The 27,077-nt window shown below is 48.8% G+C and overlaps 1 protein-coding gene across 1 annotated transcript in view; it reads left to right on the forward strand.

The window, feature by feature from the left end:
* Positions 1-26,665, forward strand: part of MTURN (maturin, neural progenitor differentiation regulator homolog) — a 29,282-nt gene extending 2,617 nt beyond the window's left edge. The window contains exons 2-3 of the mRNA XM_043589183.1: positions 7,940-8,062; positions 21,283-26,665. Of these exons, the coding sequence (XP_043445118.1) occupies positions 7,940-8,062; positions 21,283-21,393 (234 nt within the window). The 3' untranslated portion in view covers positions 21,394-26,665. The remainder of the gene's footprint in view (positions 1-7,939; positions 8,063-21,282) is intronic.
* Positions 26,666-27,077: the final 412 nt, after the last annotated feature.

A 27,077-nucleotide genomic window follows, 5' to 3' on the forward strand; every position in this document is an offset into this window, starting at 1 on the left:
TCGTAAAGTTTCTGGAGGCCATAACAGACAGGGTGCCAACCACCAGATTTTTCTCAGCCCAGATCTCTCCTCACATTTGCCCCAGACCAGGTTGGTCAAGCTGCTGTTTGCCCCTAGTTAAAGGGACTGAGGCATAAAGTCAATGTCCTACCTCTGTCCTTTTCCTTTTCCCAGGAAAATCTGATAAGCATTAGAAGAAATTTGAGATAAATGGAACTCCTCTAATCCAAAAGATTAACATTAAGAATATTTACATAGCATTTCTCAATTTACAAGTGTTTTCACACGATTCATTCATTCGTTCATTCATCAAACATTTATTGAGGGCTCACTTTGCTCACCAGGCCAGGGCCTCCTAGAATAGGATGTCTGCCCTCACTTTCCTGGGGCCATTGTACCCATCTGAGAAGCAGTGTAGCATAGTGGTCAGGGGTGCAAAGGTCTCGGGTCAGGCTACTTGGGTTCGCACCCCAGCCCCCCATGTCTAACTGTGTGCATTGGGGAAAGTTATTTAATCCCTCTATGCCATGATTTCCACATCTGGAAATGAGGGATGATAACATTAGTACCTTCCCAGTGCCTAAAATAGGGGTGGTGATATTAATACCTCTTTGGCAGTCTCCACACAGCAATCACTCTGGATTTCAAATATAATCCAGGTCATGATCTATGACTCCCCACCTCACCTAAACTGACTTCCTATAACTTTCACGGTAAAACTTGAGCCTTGCCCTGGCTTCAAGTGCCTACGTGATGTGTCTCCTGCCACCCCTCTGACCTCCTCTTGGACCACTCTTCCTCCTTGATGACCGTGTTCCTGCCACAGTGGCTTTTCTGGTCCTCAGACATGCCAAGCTCATTTCTGCCTCAGGGCCTTTGCATTTGCTGTCCCCTCTGCCTAGAACATTCTGCCCCCACCTGTTTATATGTGTAGCTCCTTTATGCTGTTCAGGCCTGAGAGATGACTTCCTGGCCACACGTTCCTTCACCTCACCCTCTTTTATTCAAATCGTAGCATTCATTAGTACTTGATACCCTCTTGTGTATTTTCTGCCCGCCCCCCCCCCATGAGGAGGGAGAAAATAAGCTTCAGAAGAGCAGTGGCATTTTCTGTCTTTAGCACTGTGTCCCAGAACTTGGAGCAGCGTCGGTTATGTGGCAGGTGCTCAGTCCACGTTCGTAAGAATGAATGAGTGAATGATATTGAAGAAGACAGGTGTTAAACTTCAAGAACGACAGCTTCAAAGAACAGTAACTGCCACGTGTGTAATTTACTATATAGCAGACACAGTTCTGTGTACTTTGTGTGTGTGTACTTAGTTAATCTTGGTAATTTCACGAGGCCCTCGCTGTAATTTTCTCCATCTTGCAGATGGAGAAACTGATACCCAGCAAGGTGTACTAACTTTTCCACTGAATAATAACTAATAAATGGTAGAGCAACTTGAATCCACGGCCCTGTCCTGAAGACACAGCATCCCAGGAGTGACATTCAGACTGTGGGTTCAAGGGCAGCTTCCTACTGGGCCTCACAAAAAGTCTCTGACTTAGGTATTATCCCCATTTTATAGGCTGGGAAACCGAGGCTCCGTTTAAGGAATCCGTCCAGGACTATAGCACTAAGAAGCGACAGGCAGGACTGAAGCTCAAGTCCAGAGGCTTGTCATTTGCACCATGAGGCATGTCCCGCAGGCAGGATCAAGCCAGGATCTCCAGAGGCCTTGGGAACAAGGACTTCCTTTTGTTTTCCCTCCACTTTGGCAGCTCCTGGGTCCCTTGTGCACTGTTCCCTCTTCTCAGCTCACAGGCCATTCTGTTCACACTGTCCCTTTCCAAACTGCTGCCCTGATTCAGGCTTCTCTCTGTGGACAGCACACAAGGTCAGATCCTGGGATAAAATGCAGCTGCCTTTGCCCTCTGTGTTGGGCCTTCAGGGACAGAGCCAACCCTGCCTGGCTCTACAGGTGTGACAGGGAGGGGGCCGAGAGCGTGGTGTGCTACCTTCTGCCAACCCAGAAGGACCTGAGGGCTTCGTCAGGTTCGAGGAGTGGGGTGTTGGCAGCCGCTCACATAGCAGCCGGACAGAGAGACGTGTGTGCACTCTCTCCTGGCCCTGGCAGCCCCAGCGGCTCTCCCCCCTTGTCCTAGGCCAGGAGCAAGAACTCTAAACAAAGAGCACAGCCCTGCCCCTCCCCGGTGCCTGGAGAAGGGATGAGCTGCCTTATTGTCCTGTTTTTTTTTTTTTTTTCTGCCAACCCATCAAAAACATGTTTGGATTTAAAATTTTGTATAGTTTAATCTCTCCTCAGTATAAAAACAAAGACAGCGGTTGTCATTCTATTAAAGAAGAGAAGCTTTATTTATAGAAGGACCACGAGATTTAATTTTATACGTATGTCTACGCTTGTTATTTATATATATTCCTCCCCAATTTTTGTCCTGGGCCTGTCCCTCTCCTTACCTGTGTGACCAAAGAACAACCTTTTCACTTTGGAGCAAAAAAATATAACTTTTCTAAATGAGATTGCATCATTTCATAAGGGAGGGAAAAAGCACCTTCATGTCTAAGTTAGACTCACCCTCCGTTTCCTCCTGTGTCAAATGGGGATAATCCTATGTGTATGACATTATTGTGAGGAGCCAATGAGGAAGAGTGGTAACCAACTGTAAAGCCTTCCACAGTGGCTGTGCATTATTCACATAGAGGGATTTTTTTTTTTTTTTCAGGGAAAAAGTATGCATGTCCTTAGTATATTCACGGAGCGGTAATCGCGAGGAGGGTAAAGTCACGCTCCCATGAGTTTAAACAGATGGGAATAAACACTGTGGACTCCTGCTAAATGAGAGGCAGTCTACGCGGGATCTCCTGTCATCTTTATGACTACCCTGTGAGGAGTGGTATTTTCTGTGACTTACAAAGGAGGGAGCTGAGGCTCAGGTTGAAGGCGCGCACACTGCTGTTGACGTCTTGGCTTTGCCCCTTGCTCCCCACGTGACCACAGACACGTTGCTTAACCTCTCTGAGCCTCAGTTTCCTCCCCAGCGACACATCTCAGTGCTTGGCACACGGAGCAGGTCGTAGGCCTGGCCGCGCACTCTTCCTACCCTGGGCAGAATCCTATCAGGGGCATGAGACAGCTTGTACCTCCTCTCTCCCACCATCTCTTCGATGGACAGCGTGGAGTTTTGGGTTAGGACGCCCCAACTCAGAATGGACTCCCTGGTCCTAATGATGGCGGAAAACCCACGCAGCAAGAGTGAGGCCCTTCGGCCCTCAAATGGCCCTTTGGCTCAGATAACTGAGTCCAGGGAGGAAAAACAGGTGCGTTCTTTGCCCGCCCCCCCCCGCCCCGGGATCCCCCACTGTGCCGCAGCCCCAGGAAGCCACATGCCATGTCCCCAGGTGTTAGAACAATAGGAGGACAGTCTGTGCCCCAAAAGATACCTGTCGGATTGAATTGCCGAAGTGATCGGATACCATTTTTGGATGAGCTGGATATTCTCATCTACACTATAGAACACAGAAGGTGCTCGGTCCCCTTTGTGCAGATGGCCTGGTTGTATTGTCTTACGCTGGACAAGCTTTGATGATAACGTCTGGTCCAACTTAATGACAGAAAGAAGGGCCACGGATGGCTTGTTTTAAAATCAAAGTTCTCACCAGGGATTTCCACCTTTGCCCCTCTATCCCCCAATGTGATGAGTCAGAGTTCTGGTTCTCAAAGTGTGTTCTCAGAACCAGCAGTATGAGCTTCACCTGGAACTTGCTGGAACTGCAGGTTCTTGGTGCCACCCCCCCACCCCGCCCCCACACTTGTGTTTTAATAAGTCGGGGGGTGCGGGCAGGGGGGTGTCATGGTACTTGGCTGAAGCCACAGGACCACCGCTGGCCTCTCTTTTGGAAGCCTTCTCTTGGCATTCCTCCTATTCTAACAGGCACCCTGGCTCTCACTACACGGTTAGAAAGTCAGTACATTCTGTATCCAGATTCATTATCTGCCAGGGAGTTATATTGTTCAAAGCCACAGGTTCTCTGACCCCTGCTATGGTTTTTTTTCATGGCCAAAGTGGCCATTTGGTTCAATATCCAAGTTGAAGTCATTGTTGGTCACGCCCTGGGGTGCGGGATTCCGGGTCTCCAGTCATCCACTTGTCTTTGTTTAAGACTAGACCCCAGAATCTGTTTTCAGGAGCGTCTGCCCAGCCACCAGTCTCTCTGCTGTCTCCTGGTTTTAGAACGGGCCCTTCTCTTCTTCCTGGGAGATTACCATCGTTGCCTGATAGCTCTGAAGAGCACATCTATTTTATCTGGGGACACTGCCGTGGGACCCTGATCGCACAGGCCTGTAGTAAGCTACAGCGACAACTGTGTCCCATCCGCAACAGGTGGCCAGGTCCGTTGACCTGGCCCTGTTTGTCCTAATCTCACTTGGTTTTATATACTTTGCCTCCTGTTGTTTTCCCAACTACGGACTCATTTTTTAGTTCATCTTAACTTGTTTTTTTATGGATCTTTGATAACTGGCTTGATTAAATGTGGAAGGAAACAGTTGCAATAAATACAACAATACTTTTTGTTATGAGATACCATGGGTCTGAACCAATTAGCATGTAATAAACGATGTCCTCTGAGCACCCATGTGCACGTGGGTCTATCCGATTTCAAACCCCGTGCAGCCTCACGTTATCGTATGGGCGGAGATTCGGTTAAAACTTGTTCAAGCCGCCAAAACCAGCATGACTGAGAATCCAGGGTGAATTAGACAGCCAAAAGAAGTAAATTTAGGCCGCCTGGACAGAAGGCTCTTCCGGCAGGTGTTAGGTCTTCCTTCCCCAAAATATACTCATAAGTCAATAGCTCCAAAAGCGGAGTCATGAAAATTGTGGCACGAACACTCTCCTCACGAGGTTAGAGATGCCCTAGAAACACTCAGGGGCGCCTGGGTGGCTCAGTCAGTTAAGTGTCCGACTTCAGCTCAGGTCATGATCTCACAGTTCATGAGTTCGAGCCTCGCATGGGGCTCTGTGCTAGTAGCCCAGACAGCTTCAGATCCTCTGTCCCCATCTCTCTCTGCCCCTCCCCCACTCGTAAGCACATAAGCTCTCTCTCTCAAAAATAAATAAACGTTATATGTTAAAAAATGCCCTAGAAACACTTAAAGAATCTGTCTGATTTCCAAGCAGTAGTGGATACGGTGCGATTCTGTTGCTTGAGTGATCACACTTTCCTTAGTTTACTTTGTAATTTAAGGTCCAAATGCATTTTAGAAAATCGGTATACAAGGTTTTCATAGATACACTATTTCGGAATTAACAGTAACCCAGGTTGCTTTGGGGAGTGTTCTCAGTGAGGTCACACTGGGTGTCTCATTTGCACAGTGGGGGCCCTTAGACTTGTGGCACATGGAAAGCCCGGCCCTACCCCTTCCTCCCCATTCTCCTGCCGACACAGAAGGGGAAAGGGGACACTCCCAGCCGCCGTTTATTCAACGCCCACTGCGTGCCAGCCAGGGACTTAAGAAACTTCTTACGTTTGTTTTCTAATCTTCACCTAGATGTTAATCCCATCTTTAACTTGGATAAGAATTTTAAATATGCTGGAACTTTTAAAAATGTGAGTATGAAAATAGTGCTGAGCAGAACTTACCTTAAAGTAGGACTTTATTGTTCTTGCTGAATCCCTACTGATTAAGAATCAAGTGGGGCGCCTGGGTGGCGCAGTCGGTTAGGCGTCCGACTTCAGCCAGGTCACGATCTCGCGGTCCGTGAGTTCGAGCCCCGCGTCGGGCTCTGGGCTGATGGCTCGGAGCCTGGAGCCTGTTTCCGATTCTGTGTCTCCCTCTCTCTCTGCCCCTCCCCCGTTCATGCTCTGTCTCTCTCTGTCCCAAAAAATAAATAAATGTTGAAAAAAAAATTAAAAAAAAAAAGGAAAAAAAAAAAGAATCAAGTGTGATAATGGCTATAAAAGCACTTTGTACTCATCCTTTCATACAATGTAAGAAACTACCATTACATAAATGGCATTTCAGCTGCTCAGCAACTCTTAAGGGTCTCTAATTCATAGGGGCTCATGTTTGAGCTGTGCTCTAAAGTTAGAGAAGCCAGAAGTTGTCTTGGCTAGGTTGAGCCAGAAGCTCCTCTAGAAGTCTGCTGGAATTCAAGCAGCATGTGTCAGAAATGGACCTTTCCATCTATGAAACACAGATAATTGGAGAGGAAAGGGCACATTAGCGTCTAGTTAGTCTCTTGGATCTGAGCAGTTAAGTCTATAGGTCCAGTCCTTAGAAATGCTCCAATGAGAAGGAAGGAGGTAAAATGTTTCTTGAGTGATTGACATGGAACTCTCTGGGGTGATGCCCTAATCATTACATTAATGGAAGGGAGCCAGTGTGTGCTAGACGTGGACCATTTCTCCAAATAGATCTTGTCTCCTGCTGCCTCGTTTCTGCTTCTTGCTTTAACTTCCGGATGTCTTCCTCTCTCCCATGCCTCTGCACTGTCATTGATCGGACCCCTCTAAACAGTGACTCTTGGTTAGACACCCTGATGTTACCCTCGTAGCCCAGTGCCTCTCCCCAGCTCAGATGTGCAGAGCAGGGGGGCTTCTGCCCCCAGATCTCTCAGCCTGTTTCTTGGGCTCATTCCAGATCCTTGAACATTTATGGGAGAGACTTATCTCGTCTTAAAGGGGTGCTAAAACAAGTGTCCTCACATGGGAAAACAAACAGACAAACAAACAAAACCAATATACCGTGTCTAGCCTTAAGAAAAAGTAAAACCTAAAACCAGGTCCTTGGTGCATGTTGACATTGTGAAGCAATGCCGCCTTAATGCATCCTAAGAGAAGGTGAGCTTTCCGAAAGCCTTTGCTTTCCAGTGATGGAGTGGTGGCTTTTCTGTGTGTTCCTTTAATTTTTTTTTTTTCAACGTTTATTTATTTTTGGGACAGAGAGAGACAGAGCATGAACGGGGGAGGGGCAGAGAGAGAGGGAGACACAGAATGGGAAACAGGCTCCAGGCTCCGAGCCATCAGCCCAGAGCCCGACGCGGGGCTCGAACTCACGGACCGCGAGATCGTGACCTGGCTGAAGTCGGACACTTAACCAACTGCGCCACCCAGGCGCCCCTAATTTTTTTTTTTAATGTTTGTTTATTTTTGAGAGAGACAGAGACAGAGCATGAGCAGGGGAGGGGCAGAGAGAGAGGGAGACACAGAATTCGAAGCAGGCTCCAGGCTCCGAGCTGTCAGCACAGAGCCTGACGCGGGGCTCGAACTCACGAACCGTGAGATCATGCCCAGAGCCGGAGCGGGACGCTCAACTGACTGAGCCACCCAGGCGCCCCTCTGTGTGTTCTTTTAAAGTCATTTTGTTTCATTCTGTTTTGTTGTTGTTGATTTTAAATTCATTTCATTTTGAAGTAAATTTACCATCACCCCCACTCTGCAGGCTGCTCTGGGTGAAGAATGTTTCATTGCAAGTCAATGGTTACAGATTATGCTTAATTAATCCTTCAGCCACAGCTGAAGGCAAAGCCAAGGATCCTGCAAACCCTTGGTTTCTCCTCCCTGCTGCTTTAAAACCCTCCTTACCCGGCCCCGAGAAGGGCTATGGAAATGGTTGGGTGGGGCAGGGGTGGGGGAGTGGATATGGATCCCACTGCTTTTTTTGCTTCGCCCCAGCGGATCTGATGGCGAATTGAGCAGGTGAGACTCTGGACTGAAAGCATGGAGGTTCCCCGTAGGGTAGGCATTTTCTCGTCCCCTTCAATGCGAGCAAATCGAGAACGAATGTGGGAATTTTACCCCGGAACAGAGGCCTTCCAATTTATGGAATGCAAAAAAAAAAAAAAAATCTTTTTGGCTGTCTGTATTTCACACCGAGTGTAATAACGACCGTGTGTCTTTGTTCTCTCCTCTCCCTCGCCTGTGGGCGCGCAGCACGTGTGGAGTGAGAGCGAGGACTGCCTGCCCTTCTTGCAGCTAGCACAGGACTACATCTCCTCCTGCGGCAAGAAGACGCTCCACGAAGTCTTGGAAAAAGTCTTCAAGTCTTTCAGACCTGTAGGTGCCTGCTTGGCTTCCAGAGCCGGCTTCTTTTCTGCAGTGATTGTGCTGGGAATAACACGGGTGATGGGGAAAGTGGGCAAGGCCTGGGGGTGACTAATTGTTTTTCTCTTGTCTGCCTTGTGGCTTAAAGATAGCAGCTCGGGGAGGGAGGGTGAGGGCGGAGAGGGAGGGGGGAACGGGATGTGACACAGCTGTTGGTTGCAGGAATGATGGTTATTTCTAGCATCACTTGAGTGAAGAGTCTCTGATAGGGTGGGAAGCAGACAGAGCCTCTATGAGACTTCTGAGTATTCCTGCTCTTGTCCAGTAGACTTAAGGTCACAATTTGTGGAAGCTATGGAGGTTCTCGTCCGTGGTGGGGGTCTAGACTTGGGGGGCTGCCAGAAGGCTGTATACAGGATGTGCCTCCATATCTGTAGGGCTGGAGAAGGAGGACATTGGATACTGGCTCTGGTCTTTTCTCTTCTGATAAACTCTCTTGTAGAGAGCTTGCTTCCTCCCCCGAGCTCCAACACAGGATTTAGGAATCTGTCTATTCCTGCTAGCTGACAGTTTGGTTTTGTTCCCGCTGAAAACACGTGAAGTGAATTCTCACCCCTGTTTTGAAGATTACCTATTTCCCTTTATCTTGATTGGGAGATAAAGTCAGATTACTGTTGTGATGACAAGTCCTCTGAGTTCCGCATCTCAGCCCACTGTGAATATGCTACACCTTCCATGGTATTTTCTCTGGATTTTTTTTTTTTTAATTCTTTTAAAATAGTGTCTACTCCTCGGCTGCAGTTTTCAAGCTTGCCCTTCGGTTCCCAGAACGTAGCAGGCCCGATCGCATGGCTGCGTCATAGACCACGTCTGACATTCCAGCATCTCAAGGCTTGTGAGTCGGTTTGGCCATCTTTGGTCAACTGGCTGTCACTCTTGGTATCTGGTTTCCTTGTGTTGGATTCTGTGTGCTGGTTATCATATTTGAAAACTTGTATATAGGAATACATTGAGGCCTGGGGCGCCTGGGTGGCTCAGTCGGTTGAGCGTCCGACTTCGGCTCAGGTCGTGATCTCGCGGTCCGTGGGTTCGAGCCCCGCGTTGGGCTCTGTGTGGATCGCTCAGAGCCTGGAGCCTGCTTCGGATTCTGTGTCTCCCCCTCTCTCTCTGCCCCTCCCCTGCTCATGCTCTGTCTCTGTCTCTGAACAATAAATAAATGTTAGGGGAAAAAAAAAAAAAAGGAACACATTGAGGCCTGAGGTGATGGCACCTTCCTCCAGAGAGGATTTTGATCTGTTTCTGCCAGGGCTTGGGGGTCCTATCACATGAGACCACCTTCAAGCAATGTGAGATTTGTAGTTCTTGGAACTCTCCAGGTGATGAAAGGCCAGCAACTCTGGTTGTTTCTAGTTCGAGGGCTGTTGGAGTCCATGTAGACCGCGGTAACAAAATACCGGAACCTGGGTGGCTTGTAGACAACAGACATGTATTTCTCACAGGTGTGGGGGCCGGGAAGTCCAAGGTCAAGGTGCCAGCAGACTTGGTGTCTGGTAAGGGCCCACTTCCTAGACAGACAGCTGCTTTTGGCTGTAACCTCACATGGTGGAAGGACAGGGAGATCTCTCTAGGGCCTATTTATCAGGGCACTGATCCCATTCATGAGGGCTCCGCATTCATGACCTCATCACCTCCCAAAGTCCCCACCTCCTAATCTGTCACCTCAAGGGTTAGGATTTCAACACCTGACCTTTGCAGGGACACAGGCATTCTGACCATAACAGGTCTTTGAGACCTCAGCTTAAAGTGGGGATGGTTCGTCATAGCCTGCTCCTTTGGAAGACCCAGGGTTTGACTTCGGCCTCCCTAGCTGTTATAGCAGGCCAGGAATGCAGTAAAGTTGCTAGCTGTTTCTTACAGGTCCACAGATGCCCTCGGGACAAAAGCAGCTTTTATGTTTGTCTCTCTAGGTTCTCATTCTTCCGTGTATTTAAGATGGCATTTTTCGTCTTTATTCCAGCTTTTTTCTCTGAGGAAGAGTTGGGCCCCAACCACTCATCCACCATTACAAGAACTAGAATTTCAGTGGCTTCGGTCACTGTGTCTGATTTGTACCATTTGCCCAGGCAGTCCATTTTTTGGTTCTTCATTTTCTAAGCCTGTTTGGCTCACTCAGGATAGACGCGTGACTGAAAAGTACTGATGTAGCCCTCAATCGTGCAGTATATATTTACTGAGTACCTGACTGCTCTGTTCCTAACACTCGACTCAAACAGATGAAAATCTTATCCTTATATTCTAGCAGCGGTGGGGGGAAAGATAAAGAAGCCCAGCACATAATGTATTAGTGATAAGTGCCAAGGAGAAAAAGTAGGTAAGTCAGGGAAAGGAGGTAAGAAGCGTCAGAGGTACTCGGATTTTTTTTTTTTTTTTAAATGAGGGGAGCAGGGGAGGCTTTGCAAAGACGTTCACATTTGAGTAAAACTTGAAGTGTGAACAGGAGGAAATCCAGAGGAAAGCTTTCCAGGTAGACAGAACAGCAAGCACGAAGGCCGGGAGGCCGTGGTGGATGGGGTGAATATCAGTGTTCGGGGGACAAGGAGAGGGGGAGGTGGTGTGGCCCACGCGGGAAGGGTGGGGAGGAGTCGGAGAGGAGCCTGAGGAATTTCAGGGGTCTGCAGCTCACAGAGGGTTCGGGTTTTACTCCAGTGTCGTGGGGAGCCATTGGAGGAGTTTGAGCGCAAGAGGGACCTGACTTTGCATTTTGAAAAGCCCCCTCTGCCCCTCTGGCCAGCTGAGAATAGGCTGCAAGGGGCAGGTGGGAACAGGGGGGACGGGCGAGGAGGCCATTGCTGTCATGCGGTGACAGGATAAGGGGTTGGACCGGGGTGATCACAGCAAAGGCGGAATGAAGGGCCCAGACTCTAGAGGTGACCTTGAAAGTAGACCCGATGGGACTTGCTGGCGGAACAGAAGTGGGTGTGGGAAAAAGACAGGGCAAGGCTGACCCACAGGTCCTTGCCCGGGCAGGGAAGGGAGTGGCGCTGTCATTTACTGAGATTGGGGAGGATGCAGAAGGGAAGGCTGGGGGGCCATGCGACCAGGAGCTCAATTGGGGGCATAGCAGTATTTGAACATGCCTGTTCGGCATCTAAGCAGAGGTATCAACGTAGGCAAAATTTTTGTAAAACTTGACCCCCCCCCCCCCGCCCCAAGTCTTAACCAGAAAACAACAACAACAACAACATCTATTAGCAGATGATACTCACTTTGCGGCTAGTTTCCTCACAGGGGTTCCATTCATTAGCCTTCCACCTGCTTTTCTTTCTGTGCGTGTTCTCTTTGATGGCGAGCACAATACGGGCAGAATTGGCCTAACTGTTCGAGAAGGTGGTCTCTCCCGCCAGGACTTGTTTTGCTGTTCTTCTCTACCAAGAAGCCAGGGCTGGATTTTGGCAACCAGGCAGCCACATGTAAACGGGGTGGGGGGCGGTGGGGGGGATCGCAGTCCAGAAAAATCCAGACGCATAGCTGAAGACAACTGGATTGTTTGAACATTTTCTTTCAGAGTTAGCTGCTGCTTGTCACAGAGACACGCAGACTTGATCTGCCGTCGCCGTTGGATCTGCAGGGTTCCTTTCTAGAGCACAGCCTACATTTTAGGCAGGGATGTGCTCCCAAGGAGAGGAGGCCTGGACTGGTAGGGCGCCGGCTGGTGGCGAGGTTTCTGTGTGGGTCTCTTTGACCCTGGGGAGAGGCGGGTGGGAGGCACCTTGTCAGCGTTAGTGAAGGGGAAGAGCACGCGGTTGCCTTTCCCTCAGCCCCGACGTGCCCCAAGTTCGATGAGTCCAGGACTGTTCCAGACCACAAGGAAGGACTGTGGACTTCAGTGGGAAAGTTCCACCCTCTCCTCCTCCACTCAAGAGTGTGGTTCCTCCCACTGCTGCTATATATCTGTCAGCTTTACGTAAGGGACCTTTGCGTTTAGAAGTAAGACACAGGATGGGGCGCCTGGGTGGCGCAGTCGGTTAAGCGTCCGACTTCAGCCAGGTCACGATCTCGCGGTCTGTGAGTTCGAGCCCCGCGTCGGGCTCTGGGCTGATGGCTCAGAGCCTGGAGCCTGTTTCCGATTCTGTGTCTCCCTCTCTCTCTGCCCCGCCCCCGTTCATGCTCTGTCTCTCTCTGTCCCGAAAATAAATAAACGTTGAAAAAAAAAATTAAAAAAAAAAAAAAAAAAGAAGTAAGACACAGGAAAAGGCCTCGTTGCTCATGGAAGTACTGGTCGAAGTAACACATACCCAGAGGCCACAGGGTCGTCAAGTAGGTAAACTTCCACGTCATCTCCCTGAAAACGGGTGGTAATCTGATCAACTCCTGCGGCTGCTTTCTGTTTGTAGTCGGGAAAACCACGGGGGAGTCTTTCCGCCTTCATCTTAGAACAGCCTCATCCGTGGCTTTGAGTCGTTTCCCCTTGGCCAACCTATCACCAGCCCCTGCCCTGTGTCGTCTCTCCGGAAAGACGAGCACCAAGAGATGAGCAGCCTTCTGCCGCCCTTTGGGGCTTTACTTGAGCACAGTCCGTTTGACTGTCCGTGGACACCCCTGAACGCACGGTCCAAAGGAGCGGGGTCATCTGGTCCTTCCTCAGCCGTCCTGCCCAAAAGGCTAAACGTGCCCCTTGGCACCCTGGACCTTCCTGCCTAACAACTTTGTAGACTCTGCTTGTCCCCCTCCCCCTCTCTTTTTTGCCTCCCCCGCCCCCCACACTGGAGGAGGCAATATCATAATGAAAGTTTCCCCCACCCCCACAGCGAAGAAACCTGTTGTTGATAGCCAAACTATGGAGAGAGCCCAAATGTCCGTCGACTAATGAATGGATAAAGAAGATGTGGTTTATATGTATGTACACACACACACACATTGGACTATTACTCAGCCATCAACGAGAATGAAGTCTCGCCATTTGCAAGCACGTGGATGGAACTGGAATGTTTTTATGCTAAGTGAAAAAGAGAAAGACAAATACCGTAAGATTTCACTCATATGTGGAATTTAAGAAACAGATGGACATACAGGAAGGGGGAAGAAAAAGAAGAGAGGGAAACAAACCACAAGAGACATTTTTTTCAATGTTTTATTTTTGAGAGAGAGAGAGAGAGAGAAACAGAGCACGAGCAGGGAAGGGGCAGAGAGAGAGGGAGACACAGAATCCGAAGCAGGCTCCAGGCTCTGAGCTGTCAGCACAGAGCCCGACGCGGGGCTCGAACCCCGAACCACAAGATCATGACCTGAGCTGAAGTTGAACGCTTAACCGACGGAGCCGAAGTCGAACGCTTAACCGACTGCGCCACCCAGGCGCCCCTAGAATTTAAATTTTAAAACAACGAGAGAAGGGGTGCCTGGCTGGCTCAGTCGGTTCGGTGTCCGACTTCAGCTCAGGTCATGATCTTACAGTTTGTGAGTTCGATTCCCACATCGGGCTTTGCGCTGACAATAGGGAGCCTGCTCGGGGTTCACGGTCCCTCCCCTACTTGCACTGTCTCTCTCAGAGTGAATAAATAAACTTAAAATGGGGGGGGGGGGGGAGAAAAGAACCTGTTGTCGGACTTGAAAAGCAAAAAAGTGTTTCCCTCTATCTCACTCGTCCTCTTTTTCCCCACATTTCTTCATCACATTTTCGACAAAGCGTATTGATTGTTTGCTGTTTGCCAAAGCACTGCTTTCGAGAGCGAGGGGCAGGACATGGTGCCCGGTTCTTGCCCCCCAAGGAGCTTTCTGATGGGAGAGGCAGCCCCGAAAACGTGCAGAGAAATCCATGTTACAAGGCAGAACATTTCTTTTGGTCCGGACACCCTCCCAGATACCGTATAGAATGAGCAGAGGAATCTTGTTGATTCTGCTGAAGAATCTGCTGTTCTTACATTGCTTTGCTGTTCTCTGGGGAAGTATTTCCTGGGAGGACATTAGTTAGGCTGTTTGTGGTCTCTTTACCCAGTTATGTGGACTCAGGATACTACATGTTGAGGAACCCAGACTTTGTGGGCAGGCTGCCCGTATTCACATCCCAGCTCTGGTGCTTCGTGGCTGTGTGACATTAGCCAAGTTACTTGACCTCTCAGTGTCTCCACTTGTAAAATTAGGCAACAACTGACGATAGCTACCTTAGGCATCTGTAAAGATTAAATGATGCAATTCTCACTGGGAACTGGGTCCGACACATCACGCGTGATAAGCACGGAATAAATGCTGGTGGTGATACGGCCCGGCTGAGCACACGCGGCGAAATACCGTTGAGAAGGGAGTAGACTCCGTGAGACCTTCTGTGGGACTCTTAGATTTGGGGCGGAGAGAGAAAACAGGTGCTAAGTGATTTCAACACATTGCTTAACAGAAGCATCCAGCTAAGGTAAGGGATTTTTTTAAGAGCTGCTGTTGGGGTATTCTAGTCAGAAGTTTACCCACATAAACATAATGAGTTTACCACAAAAAAACATAACGAGAGATGATGTTGTATGTTTTTTTTCAAACGTGTATTGTCTGTAGTGTGTGAGGAGGGCTGGGAATTCCAGGCATGAGTGGGCTCACTGAGGAATCAAGTGCCAGGCGGTGACTTCCTTGGAAGTTGAGACCTGAAGACGTGGCGGGATCCAGATGGGCTCGGAGCGAGGGAGAGCTGGCCGAGAAGGAGGGCCCATTGTGGCCTCTCGGCTCAGAGTCTCAGAGATGCCCCGTGGCTGGGGGAAGGTGGCTCGGCTCAGCCCTGCCTTGGCTCCCTATTTGGCTCCCATGCCGTCATGGCCTCCAGCAGGTCACTGGACCGCAGTGTCCCCCTCCTTAAAATGGGCGTCGTACATGTTTTGAGGTCTTGTGGATCCGTGGGGAGCTTCAAAATCAGACTAAGAGCACAGAGGACCGTCAAAGCCCTTCCACACCGTTGAGGTCCGTCTCAATTTCTGGTTCGTTGGGTAGATCCAGGACTGGATGCAAGGGCAGCGTCCCTCCCACAGGGACACGCGTTCGGCTCTACTCCGGGGGCCTCCTAGCTTGGACCCGGTGTTTTTTTCCCTTCCTGGCTGAACGACATATCCAAACGGTACGTATGTGCAGATGACCGTGCCGAGCGGGCCGTCATTGCCGTCTGGGGAGCAGGCGGGTTTATCCCTGTCGTGCAACCCGTCACGGCTTCGGAGACACCCATCAATAGCCTTGATAAATGTGAATTGGAGAATCGTCGGAGTCTTATGTGTTTCTTGTTTAAGTGGCCCTCGGCTGACGGTTGCTGGTCATCACCTGATTGAGCTAGATAATAAAATAGCGGTTATAGATCTAAATAACGGTGATCGCGCCATTTATTTTTTTCCTCGGTGTTTTCGTAGCTTTTATTTAGTGCCAGCCGACAGGCTTCCCCTGGTTAAAAAACGGTTCACAAGAGAAGAGCTTATGGTTTCCAATTTAGCTGCAAACTCAAACCTTATCTTTGCCCTTTCAGTTTCGCTCAAAGCTTTATTTTATTTTATTTTATTTTATCCTGGACCGTTACTCCTCCTCCTCTTCTAGCACTGTGGACATTAGGGTCATGAGGCATCTGTTGTTATGACAACTTTGTGTGCTGTTTGGCTGATGTTGCTTTGATAGCCCTACCTGGAGTTATAGCCTGCGGTTCCCCATGTTTTCTTGCTGTCTTTGACCCTGGTCCCCCGCTCTGGGGTTACTGTTCTGACTCCATGTTTGTTTCTGTCAAGAAGCAGATACTTCTGGCAGAAAAACCCCCCTCGTTCTAGCTTGCTGGCCCAAGAAAGATTAATATTTTCAGTTTGCCACCAAGAGCTGAGGAGCCGGGAATTAAACCCCACGGGAAGACCTTTTGTGACCCAGAAAAAGTCCAATTCTTGCTTCTACTCCTATAGTCTGGTTAAGAGCCAGGGAGAAGAGAAAGAATCCACCCCCCCAGTAGGTCGGAAAGTCTGGTAAGAGAAGACTATGCACTCCTGTGGGTTTTACTAAAAGACATTGAATGTTGATAATTTAAGTTTATCATAGCTTCTGTTTTTTGCTCAGGTATGAGCTTTCAAACCCGTGTATTTTTTTAGGAAATATCATGGCCCCTGAAAGTGAGAAAGTACCTACCAGTCTTGCCCATTTGGGTCTTCTATCCACCTTGTCACCTGCCCCTTATTTTCTCCTAGTATCAAGAACACAGGCTGACCGGGGCGCCTGGGTGGCTCAGTCAGTTAAGCGTCCGACTTCAGCTCAGGTCACGATCTCGCGGTCCGTGAGTTCGAGCCTCGCGTCGGGCTCTGGGCTGACCGCTCAGAGCCTGGAGCCTGTTTCAGATTCTGTGTCTCCCTCTCTCTCTGCCCCTCCCCCATTCATGCTCTGTCTCTCTCTGTCTCAAAAATAAATAAACATTACAAAAAAAAAAAACTAAAAAAAAAAAAAAATAGAACACAGGCTGACCAGGATCTCATTGTAGGTTTCTTGGTACCACTGGCATCATTGATCATTGAGATAAATAGTGACAAACTCCCCAAAGCTTTAGAGTGATGCTTAATGCTCAGAGTGTGGTTTTTGGACCGGTCGTATCCCTATCACCTGGGAGCTTGTTAGAAATACAGAATCCCAGGTTTCACCTGAGACCAGCTGAGTCAGAATCTACATTCTAAGGGCATCTCTGGGTGAATCGTATACACAGTCAAGTGCTTCAAGGCATCCTCTGGAAGGAGCTCACAGGGACCTCTGAAGCCACAAGACACTTACTGAAAGCTGCCTCGCTAATTGGCTGTGCTCTCCAAGGCATAGACATCCGTCTCCCTTTCTTCCATAAAGACACTGTAGGCCACTGTGCTAAGTGAGGGCCACCTTTGGAGACAGCAGATGCTAAATGCCAACTAAATGTGTCCTCAACTAATTTACGTAACCTTGTAAAAGACCTGGGGTTAGTCCTACAGATAATTGATCCTCTTCTGGGTCTAAAGAACTTGAATTCTTAAGGGTTGGCATTTCTACCTTTCAAGTACAACCCTGTGTGGGTGGGTGGGCCCCAGAGTTTTTGGGTTTTTTTAAAATTTTTTTTAATGTTTATTTGTTTTTGAGACAGAGAGTGAGGGAGAGTGAGGGAGACACAGAATCCGAAGCAGGCTCCCGGCTCTGAGCTGCCAGCACAGAGCCCGACGTGGGGCTCGAACCCCCCCAACCGTGAGATCATGACCTGAGCCGAAGTCAGATGCTTAACCGACTGAGCCACCCAGGCGCCCCTGGGCCCCAGGGGTTTTTATGTAAGATCATATGTTGCCCAAAGGAAGCTTTGTGCACAGCAAAACTCTAGAAATGCCAACACCACTGTACAGAGTAAGCATAAAGATTTTTTTTCCCAGTCAGTTGAAAAAATTCTGCTCAACAGACTTAATGATTATACCTATCAGAAGTAGTTGAAACATACCAGATAGCATTTCTGGGTCTGTCTCCTTTTCTTTAGAAGAACAAGTGGATACAGTATAAGCAAGGAGCCCAGGATTCTTACCAGTCTGTCTGTATTCCTGTCTCTGACATGTCTTCCTGACTGTTAAAAATTTGGATCCAGAAGTTAAATGTAGATGTACCTGCCGTAGATGGGAGTAGAGGCAGAGGTGGGAATGCTAGATTATTGCATGTCTGTATGGTATTCTTTGCAGTCCCAGGCAAATTATAGTTCTGGTGCTTTTTCTGCTCTGCTCTGTGTGTTTCCCAATCATATGTACACATCGAATGCTTTAAAAGGTGTATTACTCAGTAGAAAACATTGAGGCCTCCCGCTGAAGGAACAGCATTGCCAGCTGGAAGGGAACCTCCTGGGTACCTGGTGGTCAGGTTGTAGTCTGCAGTCTGATGGCCTGGGTTTGAATTCTGGCTCTGACACTAACTGGGTAACTCTGCGCGCGTGCGAGTGACTCAACCTCTCTAGGTCTTATCTGTAGTAGGGTGATAATCATAGGGCCTAGGGCTATTCCGAGGAACCAATGGAATTAATATATGTAAAGCTGCTTAACTCCCATGCCTAGAAGATAGTAACATGACCAGTATTGACTATTATTATTATTACATCTGAAATGTGATCAGATTGGTGGGTTGGATGGAAGGCTGTGACTCTAAGTCTGAGAATCAGACGAAGAGGCTAACAGAATTGAGTTTCTTCCTTCCTTCTCTTTATACTTCTTAGAGTACTGATTACCAGTGAGGTGACCCAGAAGCGAGCACAGCCGAGGGGCAAGGGAGGAGCGGGGGCTGGAGGCCGTCCCGATGCAGCCGGCACTCCCCCTTGAATAACTGAACTGCTGTGCTTTATAATTATTTTTTTTAAGTGTGTTTGTGTGTGTGTTTGTTTAGAGAAAGCACATGCGTGGTGCGTGCGTGTGAGCAGGGGAGGGGGAGAGAGAGAGAGAGGGAGATGGAGACTCCCAAGCAGGCTCCGCGCTGTCAGCGCAGAGCCCCACGCGGGGCTCCATCTCACGAACCGTGAGATCATGACCTCAGCCGAAATCAAGAGTCAGATGCTTAGCCGACCGAGCCACCCAGGCGACCTGCACTGCTGTGCCTCACAACAAGAAGCCACTGAATAATTCACACGGGGCTCTACGGTTTGCTGACCGTGGCCACACTCACTTTCTCGTTTAATCTCCAGAGTTTCTCTGGACGCAGAGCAGGTGTCATGGTTCCCACTTTCCAGAGAAGGACGCTGAGGCTCAACCAAGGTAGTGGCGTGGCAGAGGTCCCCAGCTAGAGCCGTACCTTCTGGATGCCAGGTCCAGTGCCTTTTTCACACAGCCTCTCGTGAATCTGCAGACGCTGCACTAAAGTTGCCTGGGAAGTCTGGAAGGTCCGCTGAGAACTGCTTCTGTTCTTTCTCCCTCCTCTCAGGGCAGGGGGTGAGCAGTTCTAGATGTAGCATGCACGTATTTCCCACGGAAGGGAAGGGCCTCATGTGTGGCTGATGCTCTAGACCTAAAACTATGTCCTTTGGATTCACCTAAAGGTAAGATAGGGAGCTAGGAAGAGGAGAGAGGGGAAGAGTTGTGGTAATGGTTTCATGGCTCCCTGGGACCTCTTCCACAAACCACCCTAAGCTGAGGAGAAGAAGGGTGTTGAGGGCTACCTATGGTTTGGGTCTTTTTGAATTACCTACGCGTGTCGTGAGAAAGAATAATGGTGGGCACGTGTCTTCAGGAAAAGATGGTAAACATGTAGATGCATACCTCCACCACACCCTCTTTACCCATGGCCGCCATTGCTAATGGACCACCATCTTTCCCACTGAGCCCCTTGGAATCCTCAACCCAGGGCTCCAGGCAGCCACTACCAGTCAGATTCTTTAAGTGAGAGAGAACTCCTTGGCCACTCCTCTTTTAAGGGGGTATCCCTTCGGGGCAGTGAGGAGTCACATTTATTGCCGAATTAACGCATCTGCAGTTGGCATTTTGGCGATGCTGGGGTTCTCCGTAGGGGCAACAATACTTCTGTTTTACCAGTGACCTACATTATCACCACTCATTTGATGCTTTCACGTTTTGCCGTGTCACCAAGCATCTCTTCAAATAAAAATTGAACATCAAAATACTCGTCATCTGTGTCCATTGTGGCCATCTTTTCCCTCTCTTTAGGGGAAAAGATGATCCTTTGCTCACTCTCCTAAGATGTGAGAGGGAGACAGCAGTGGGAGAAAGGGGCTTCTTGCTTCCCCCAAGCATACGCAAGATCGCTCCACACTGTCCTGGCCAGCAGGGATGCGCTCCTCCTGCCTCACCCCTCCAAGCCAACAGTGGCTCTTTGAGACATCCACAGCACTCTGGGCTCTGAGGGGAAAGCGTGTGGCTGCAGCTGGCCATGCCTGCCTCACCAGGCCACATGTATAACATGACCCAGGGCCTGGCAGATGACCTGGTCCTGAGTGTGTTCGTAGGGCTCTGTGAGACCGGCGAGGGTTGCCGTTGGAGAACTTCAGGGTAAAGGCATCCTTTTGATTGGGATTCTGCTTTGTCCTTGACTCGTTTAAGCATTTGGGGAGAGGCTGGGAAGACAGGGGAAGGGAGCACGGGTTGCAGGGCACTGGGGGGTCATGCAAAGTAAACAGAATGATCTAACTTATTCGAGTGGCTTAAGGCAGTTAGTTTGGCTCATAGGGCCATTCAGTGAAGTTGCCTGAAAGTGATCGGCCAAGAGGGCCACCACGTGAGAAAGTCAGGGCAGTCGCATGCAGTGACCGTAAGTCTCACCGAGAAGCTGTGGGATTGGAAGCACCGTGATCACGGTCGGGGCCCAGGAGGACCCAAGGCCATGGCTTCCTGCCAGCACCAGAGTTTTTCGTTCATACTGATCAGACCCGGCAAACGGCACTCAAGCTTCTAGCCGAAGACCAGTCAGTGCTTTAAGAACACGTTTACTGTGTATTTATTGTGAATTTCCCTGATGATAATTACAGAGCCTCTGGAAAATACAAAAAGATAAAAAGGAAATAAAAACGTACCCATTACCTCATTGTCTAAAAACAACACTTCTGAAATGTGGATGTATTTTGTCAAAGTCTTTTTTTCTAGGCATTTGTGTATAAATTTGAAGAAAATCTGTATTGCACTGAAAATGCAATTTTTATCATGTCTTTTTACACTTAGGAGCATATTCTTGTATCGTTAAGTTACCCAGAATACTCTTTTAAGTGGGTATATGAGATCCCATCTTACAGATCCACTGTGGTTTGTTAAATATTTTGTGAAATAGATTTTGCTAGTTTGTTACATCTTTTAGTGGTTTTCACGCTTTTCCTGCGTGTTACAAATGCTGGCAGCACATGTTTTTAGGTCGGAAAATAGAGGGGGATAGATTTTGGTCGTCTTGATGGAACCGTCAGCGCTGTCCGTTGTACTTCTGCTGACATCTGACATCCCAGATGTGTGTGTGTGTGTGCACAGACACTCTATTATTGTGCATGGGGGGTGTGGTGCCATGCTTTGATACTTAAAAGTAGAGAAATCTCCAGGCTCCCCAAGAAAACTTAGCCTTTTGGGCACCAGCCCGTTAAAGCTTTGACATTTCCACCCAATACGGTTATAAAAATAATCGTAGGCACAGTTGACACCAGTGGGGAATCCATCGGTGCTGTGCTAAGTCCTGTCAGGTGCTGTTGAATTGGGATCAGACGTCTTTGATTACCTTCCCGCCCGCGGGCCACTTGGTACTCACGGCTGGTTCTCTTCTCTCTCCTGTAGTTACTGGGGCTTCCGGATGCAGACGATGATGCATTTGAAGAGTACAGTGCAGACGTGGAAGAGGAGGAGCCAGAGGCGGACCACCCCCAAATGGGGGTCAGTCAGCAGTAAACTTCCGAGGGCTCCCACCGAGGAGAGTAAACCCCCGGTACCTGAGGTGGGGTTGCGTGCTCCTGGGTTAGCATTTTGCGTTAGCACTTCGAAACAGGACGTCTGGCTCCCAGCATCCAAATTCAAACCAAGTACCTTTTTATTGACCACAAAATTTCTGGAATGAGCTTTGCTCAGAAGTGACCTGAAGTTTACTTCCGTTTCCGTGGGTTTCTATGGAGTTGTCTCGGTAGCCTTTGCCATTTTGAAGTTAGAGTCCATTTTGTGGCTGACCGTTCTCTCCTGAGTTTGTGTTGAAGAACTCACTTTCACTGACTCGAACGTAGAGAACTCGGAATGTATTAAGGATGATGTTTTGAGTCCTCACAGGTGACATTATTGAGGGGGAAAGCATGGCAGAGAAGAAACGCAGTCTGCACTTTTTACGTACTTTTTAAGTGTCCATGAGTGAAGGAATTTGCTTACAAGGCATGAGTTTTAATACCTAGTCATTAAACTGCACAAGTGCAAATACAAGGGCAGAAAAGGATAATCACTTAGCTTTGGATGAAGAGGGTAAGAGAGGCAAAGAAGCCTTTGCTTAAGTGTTCCGCCATCACTAAGTTACCTGGATAGATTGCAGCTGGTTCATGGTTAGGTGCAAACATGACTTGCATGTTCAATTATTTCAAAACATGCTAATTCCAAAGCCACTTTTAAAATCTAATAGCGGAAAATGTAGATGGGGTGACATAAATTATTGATTTCTTTAAAATGTTTATAAACCGTCCCACATATGAAATGAAACATTTACGTTCTCTCTTTATAACCAGATGGCAACTTGTTAAATCATGAAAACATTCAGAATCCAAGTGCCACTTAAACTTTGAAGCCATAGATAGATTTAACGGGGAAATAAACCAGGATAAATTTTTTTTTAATGTGATGGAATCCTTCTTTACTTTCTTAATTTGTCTTTTATTCTTTAAAAAAGAAAAGTCAAGAAAAGGATCCCACTGTATAATTTATTAAAAAAAACAAATGTCATCAGGTGCTTCGAGGAACCTAACTGCCGTGACTTTTTAAAGCGATAGGAACATGAGAATCTTTCAGTCGTGGGTTAGCTTGGTTCAAAGGGGGGAAGTTCTAATGATCAAACTACTAAGACAACTCACAGAAACAACTACTTAATAATTGGAAACACTGCTGTCAGTATTCAGCCAACAAATACGTTTCCAAGGGAAATCCTTTGGAACGCTAAGGTGGAGTTATTTAAAGTAATTCATTTTCTTGGACCTCTCTGCATCTCTCGTGCCGATAACTTAGGACGCAGAATGCCTCTTCCACCACCCTTAACTAAACGTAGCATCTGGGGTGGGAATTTTAACATGCACACACATGCCTGCGAGGTGGTCATAGTTTGGGATTAGAAATAAAAGCAGCGGCAGCGGAGAGCACAGAGCTTAGGGGAGTCTTGTGTATCTTCCAGGCATGTCAGTGTCAACCTGCTTAGCTAACATTTTCTGTGTAATTGATTGGTGCCGTGACGAGCACGGCTGCTTGTGGCAGAACCGCGCGCTGCGGTTTTAAGTCATCGGGTAAAACAATGCGGTGGTTTCCATCCGTGCTTCGGTACCCGCGTGTTTTTCCTTGCTTGGAAAAACCATATCGAAGGTTAGCCTCCAGTGGAATGATGTCCCTCCGAGTCGCCTGTTCACACGACACACCTTGGTGTTTCATCCGGCGGGGTGAGCGTATCCCGTGCTTTGCTCCCCGCGTTCCGACCGGCCCCGTACCCGAGCGCGGGTGATTGTGTTCTGTAGATGCCACTCAAGTGTGGTGGCCTCTGTGTTGACACCGTGTGGACTCCACGGGCTGAAAGAGTAAGAATGACTTCTGCCACTGAAATGAAGAAGGTTGACGAGGGACACTGGAATTTTACACGGAGAGGCTCAAAATCTGAGTTTCCATATGTTCGAACGCGGACGTTAATAGAAAAATGTATTTTATGAGAAAGCGTTTAGGCTTTGACCGAATGCGCTCTGGTATTATTATGTTAATGTCTCTGTTTATAAAAAGCGCCCCGAGGTCAGCTCAGCCGGTCACTGGGCTGAGGAGAAATCTCGTCTTTGTTCTGCCCCCGGGGTTGAGGATGCCATTGCTGCATGTTACTTATTTCCAAGGCCAGACCACTGAAGGCATCAGCACATCGGACTGTTTCCTCTCCAACTTCCTTTCCTCTGATTGTGCACACCCGCGCCCGTGCACACGCTCACGCCCACCTGGCTGTGCGTTGTGTGTGCGGGTCGCGTGAGGCGTCAGAGCTCGCCTGGTGCAGAGCTCCACCCGGATGGGTCAGCGAGGCAGGCCGCCTGCGGTGGTTGTCACGGAAGAGGTTCCATAGTTAGACGCATTCCTGACTTTCCCGAACATAGAACACTTACGAAGAGGCAGTGTGGTGCAGCGGAAGGAGAGCCGGCCCACGAGTTAGGACAGAGACCTGGGTTCTAGTCCTGGCTCTGCCGGTGACCGTGTGACCTTGGGCAAATCACCCAACTTGCCTGAAACAAGGGGTGTTTTCCCTTCCTGCTTCCACCACGGTCGCCCCATAACTGCCTTATGACGTGTGTGTGTGTGTGTGTGTGTGTGTGTGTGTGTGTGTGTGTGGAGAGCAACCGTCAAGGAAAGCTTTAGGGAAATGAGAAAGAAATACATTTTGAATCACGCCAAGATGCTAACCTGAGGATCCTGGCCACAGGACCACCTTGGAGTATGTTTCTGTTGGTCTGTGAGTGTTGAAACCCCCTCAAGCGTGATCCCGAGGGGCTGATGACTTCCTGTCCCTTACACACGAGGATAAAGTAAGGCTTCTGAAGATCTAGAAACACACTCGTCCCGGATAGGCAGGCTTCGTCATTGGAAGGCATAGCTTTTCCTTGTGCCCTGATAGACGGTGGCTTCGGAAGTGGGATCAGTTCCCTGAAGAGTAGCTGGAAGAGAGTGGAAGAGGAATACTTTTGCTTTTTTGCCGTGTCATCCAGTGGAAAGAAAAGCGCGGGAGAGAATGTGTGTGAGTGCGTGTGGATGTGCGAATGGTGGTGGCACACGTGTGGGTGGGGGGGGGCGATCGGTGGCTTGTTGGTCATTGTGGGCCAGCTGTGAAGTCAGGCCTCTGGCGACGTGAAAAAACCTTGATCCTGGGTTTGAGAGACATTTTCCGTATGGCAACTGGTCCCTGTCTCTGCCTGATGGTCCTACTGAGCGCACTTCGGGGAACCGGAGAATGAGTTAGGGAGCCAGGGAGGGAGGTGGGACCCCACGCGATGCCTGCCAGCACCCCGGATTCAAGTACACGGAGACGTCCCCTCCAGTCTCCCAGGCTCATAGCAGCAGTAGGACTTTTTTTTTTTTTTTTTATGTGGCTAGAACATGAAAAGTCTTTGATTTAGGAATTCTCCTTGTGTCCTGGTTGCCAGAACTAGGTTTCGTGTCCTTCAGTGAAAAATCTCTCTCCTCTCGTAGCTACTGTCGTTTTTCACAGACAAACGGAAACCTTTCCTCCAGCACAACTACGTCTCTAACTGTTGTGTCTGTCTCCTAAGAGCACAAAGTGGATGGACCTAGGGGGGCTGTGCTTGCAGAGCATCGTCGGAATTCATATTTGAGAAATCTGCCTTGCACGTGAAAATTCACAGGTTGGGAAACCGGTATGAACACATCTGATTTCCCACAGTTCGGGAGGCACATGGGAACAGGCGGGACTTAATCTGGGGCGGGAGGAGATGAGAGAGGGAGAATGGGAGAGTTAGGGAGTCCGATTCTTAAAAGAAAAGAAACAGCCCGAAGGCAGTTAATCACGTAAGGTATAGGAAGACTGTCTTCACGGCATTCACGCTAGGAGCCCGCTTTCCTCAAAGGGATGGCCTGAATGTTGAGAGGCGAGGCCTGTGTCGGGGGTGGCTTTGTGGCTTTACAGATGCCCCCCAGCCAAGGAGACCGCGGGCGCGTCCTGCAAATATGGTGGAGTTTTCCTCAATAAGCCAGCCGTCAGCCAGAGAAGCCTGTCTTCCCAAAGTGCCAACGGATCTGAGGGCTCTCATCACCTGGCAGGCGGAACGTGAACCAGACTGGATCTTGCCCTCCGTGTGGAGGCGGCCAGGGGCTGGAGGGCAGAGCCCGCCCACTGACTCCAAGGTGCTTGAGGGTGGTAGAAAGAGCACAATGAAATCTCAAGGGGCTCACAGATCCCTCTTCCCTATAATGAGTGTTAACCCCGAAGAGGTGCCCCTGCCTATTGCTTCAGATGACCAGAGAAGCCTGAGAGTTTTTGGTTTGGTTTGGTGTTTTTAATTAAAAACTCATCCTCTTCCACAAAGACCCAATCAGTTATCTTGGTTTTGTGACACCAGGTATGACACGAAAGGCTGAAGTTGCTTAGATTCTCCACAGCATATCTAAAACTTGCCAGAATGCCGGGGGCCTCTGGTGTCCATGGCAACGTCGTGTCCATGGCAAAATATCTCTAGCTCGTGTGCCCCGGACAAATCGTTAAATAATATGTTGTCGCCGATATTTTTATTTAAATGCGTATTATAAAAATAGAGGGCCCGTGAGCGTTACATGTTAGAAGCCTCATGTAAAGCACTGTGTGGCCGAATGGGCACAAGCCGTTGAGAGTGTGCACCGGGCCACACGAACATAAACATTTAATCTACTGAGAACTGGATTCAAATTCTTCGGTACTGCAGAGAAGGCGGGTAGTCTGTTCTTTGTAAAACTGCCTTTCCCTGGTTTTTTCTTCTGTTTCGTTTTTGTTGCTGAAGAGTCATTCTTTAAGTACCTTCTGAGAGCCAGAGGGATAAAGACACAGAGCAGTACCGTGCACCCCTGTCGGCTTTTTAGAGGAGAAAGCAAATCGTCCACCCTGGGGAAAATCCGACACTATCTGTGGGCCAGTCTTAATTGGTGTGTGAGAGCAGAGTTGAGTCATCTACTTGAGAAGCAAAATCAAGGAACAGTTTCGGGTTTCTTTTTCCTTAGGCAGAAACGTTTCATGCAAGGTGTGTATGCTTTCTTTGCCTTTATATTTCCTTTCCGCGGAATCTCTTGTACATTACAAAACTGTGAAATGGGTTGCCAAAAAATTGTTGCCCTTTGTTTTAGATGCCTCCGGCAGTGTAAATCCTAAACCGATCCCTGTCTGCATCTGCACCTGCCTCTCTCCCCTGCGAGAGAGGATCTCATCCACCCATGTAATTACCATACGCTTGCTATTAAAGAGCCTTCCAAACTATGGTGGTGTTTGCCTCTTTTTTACTCCCTCCACGATGTTTGGTCTGAGAGGACACCTCATGTGACACAAACAAAGGGACAGAGAATGAGGACCGTCAGCTAGCTTGTGGTTGCCAGTGTCGGGGCTGGGTGGGAGATGGCCGGCGGTGGGGGAAGAGAGGGAGAAGGCGGTTAGTTACGTGAACCACTGACATGATTCAAATGCTGTGGAATTTTGTGACATTAATGTATCTGTGCTGATGTCGTGGCTGGTGTTTAGTGCTTTCCCAGTCTTCCTTCAGACCTAGCACTTTAGGTGCGCATACGACGGGTATGACAACCCTATTTTCCCCCATCATAGTGAGGAATCCTTTGTGGCACCGGCTGGAAACCTGTGGTCACTCTGTGATGAATGACCCTGTTTCCCCACTACT

The sequence above is a fragment of the Prionailurus bengalensis genome, chromosome A2 (assembly GCF_016509475.1).
Source record: "Prionailurus bengalensis isolate Pbe53 chromosome A2, Fcat_Pben_1.1_paternal_pri, whole genome shotgun sequence".
NCBI classification, from domain to species: Eukaryota; Metazoa; Chordata; class Mammalia; order Carnivora; family Felidae; genus Prionailurus; species Prionailurus bengalensis.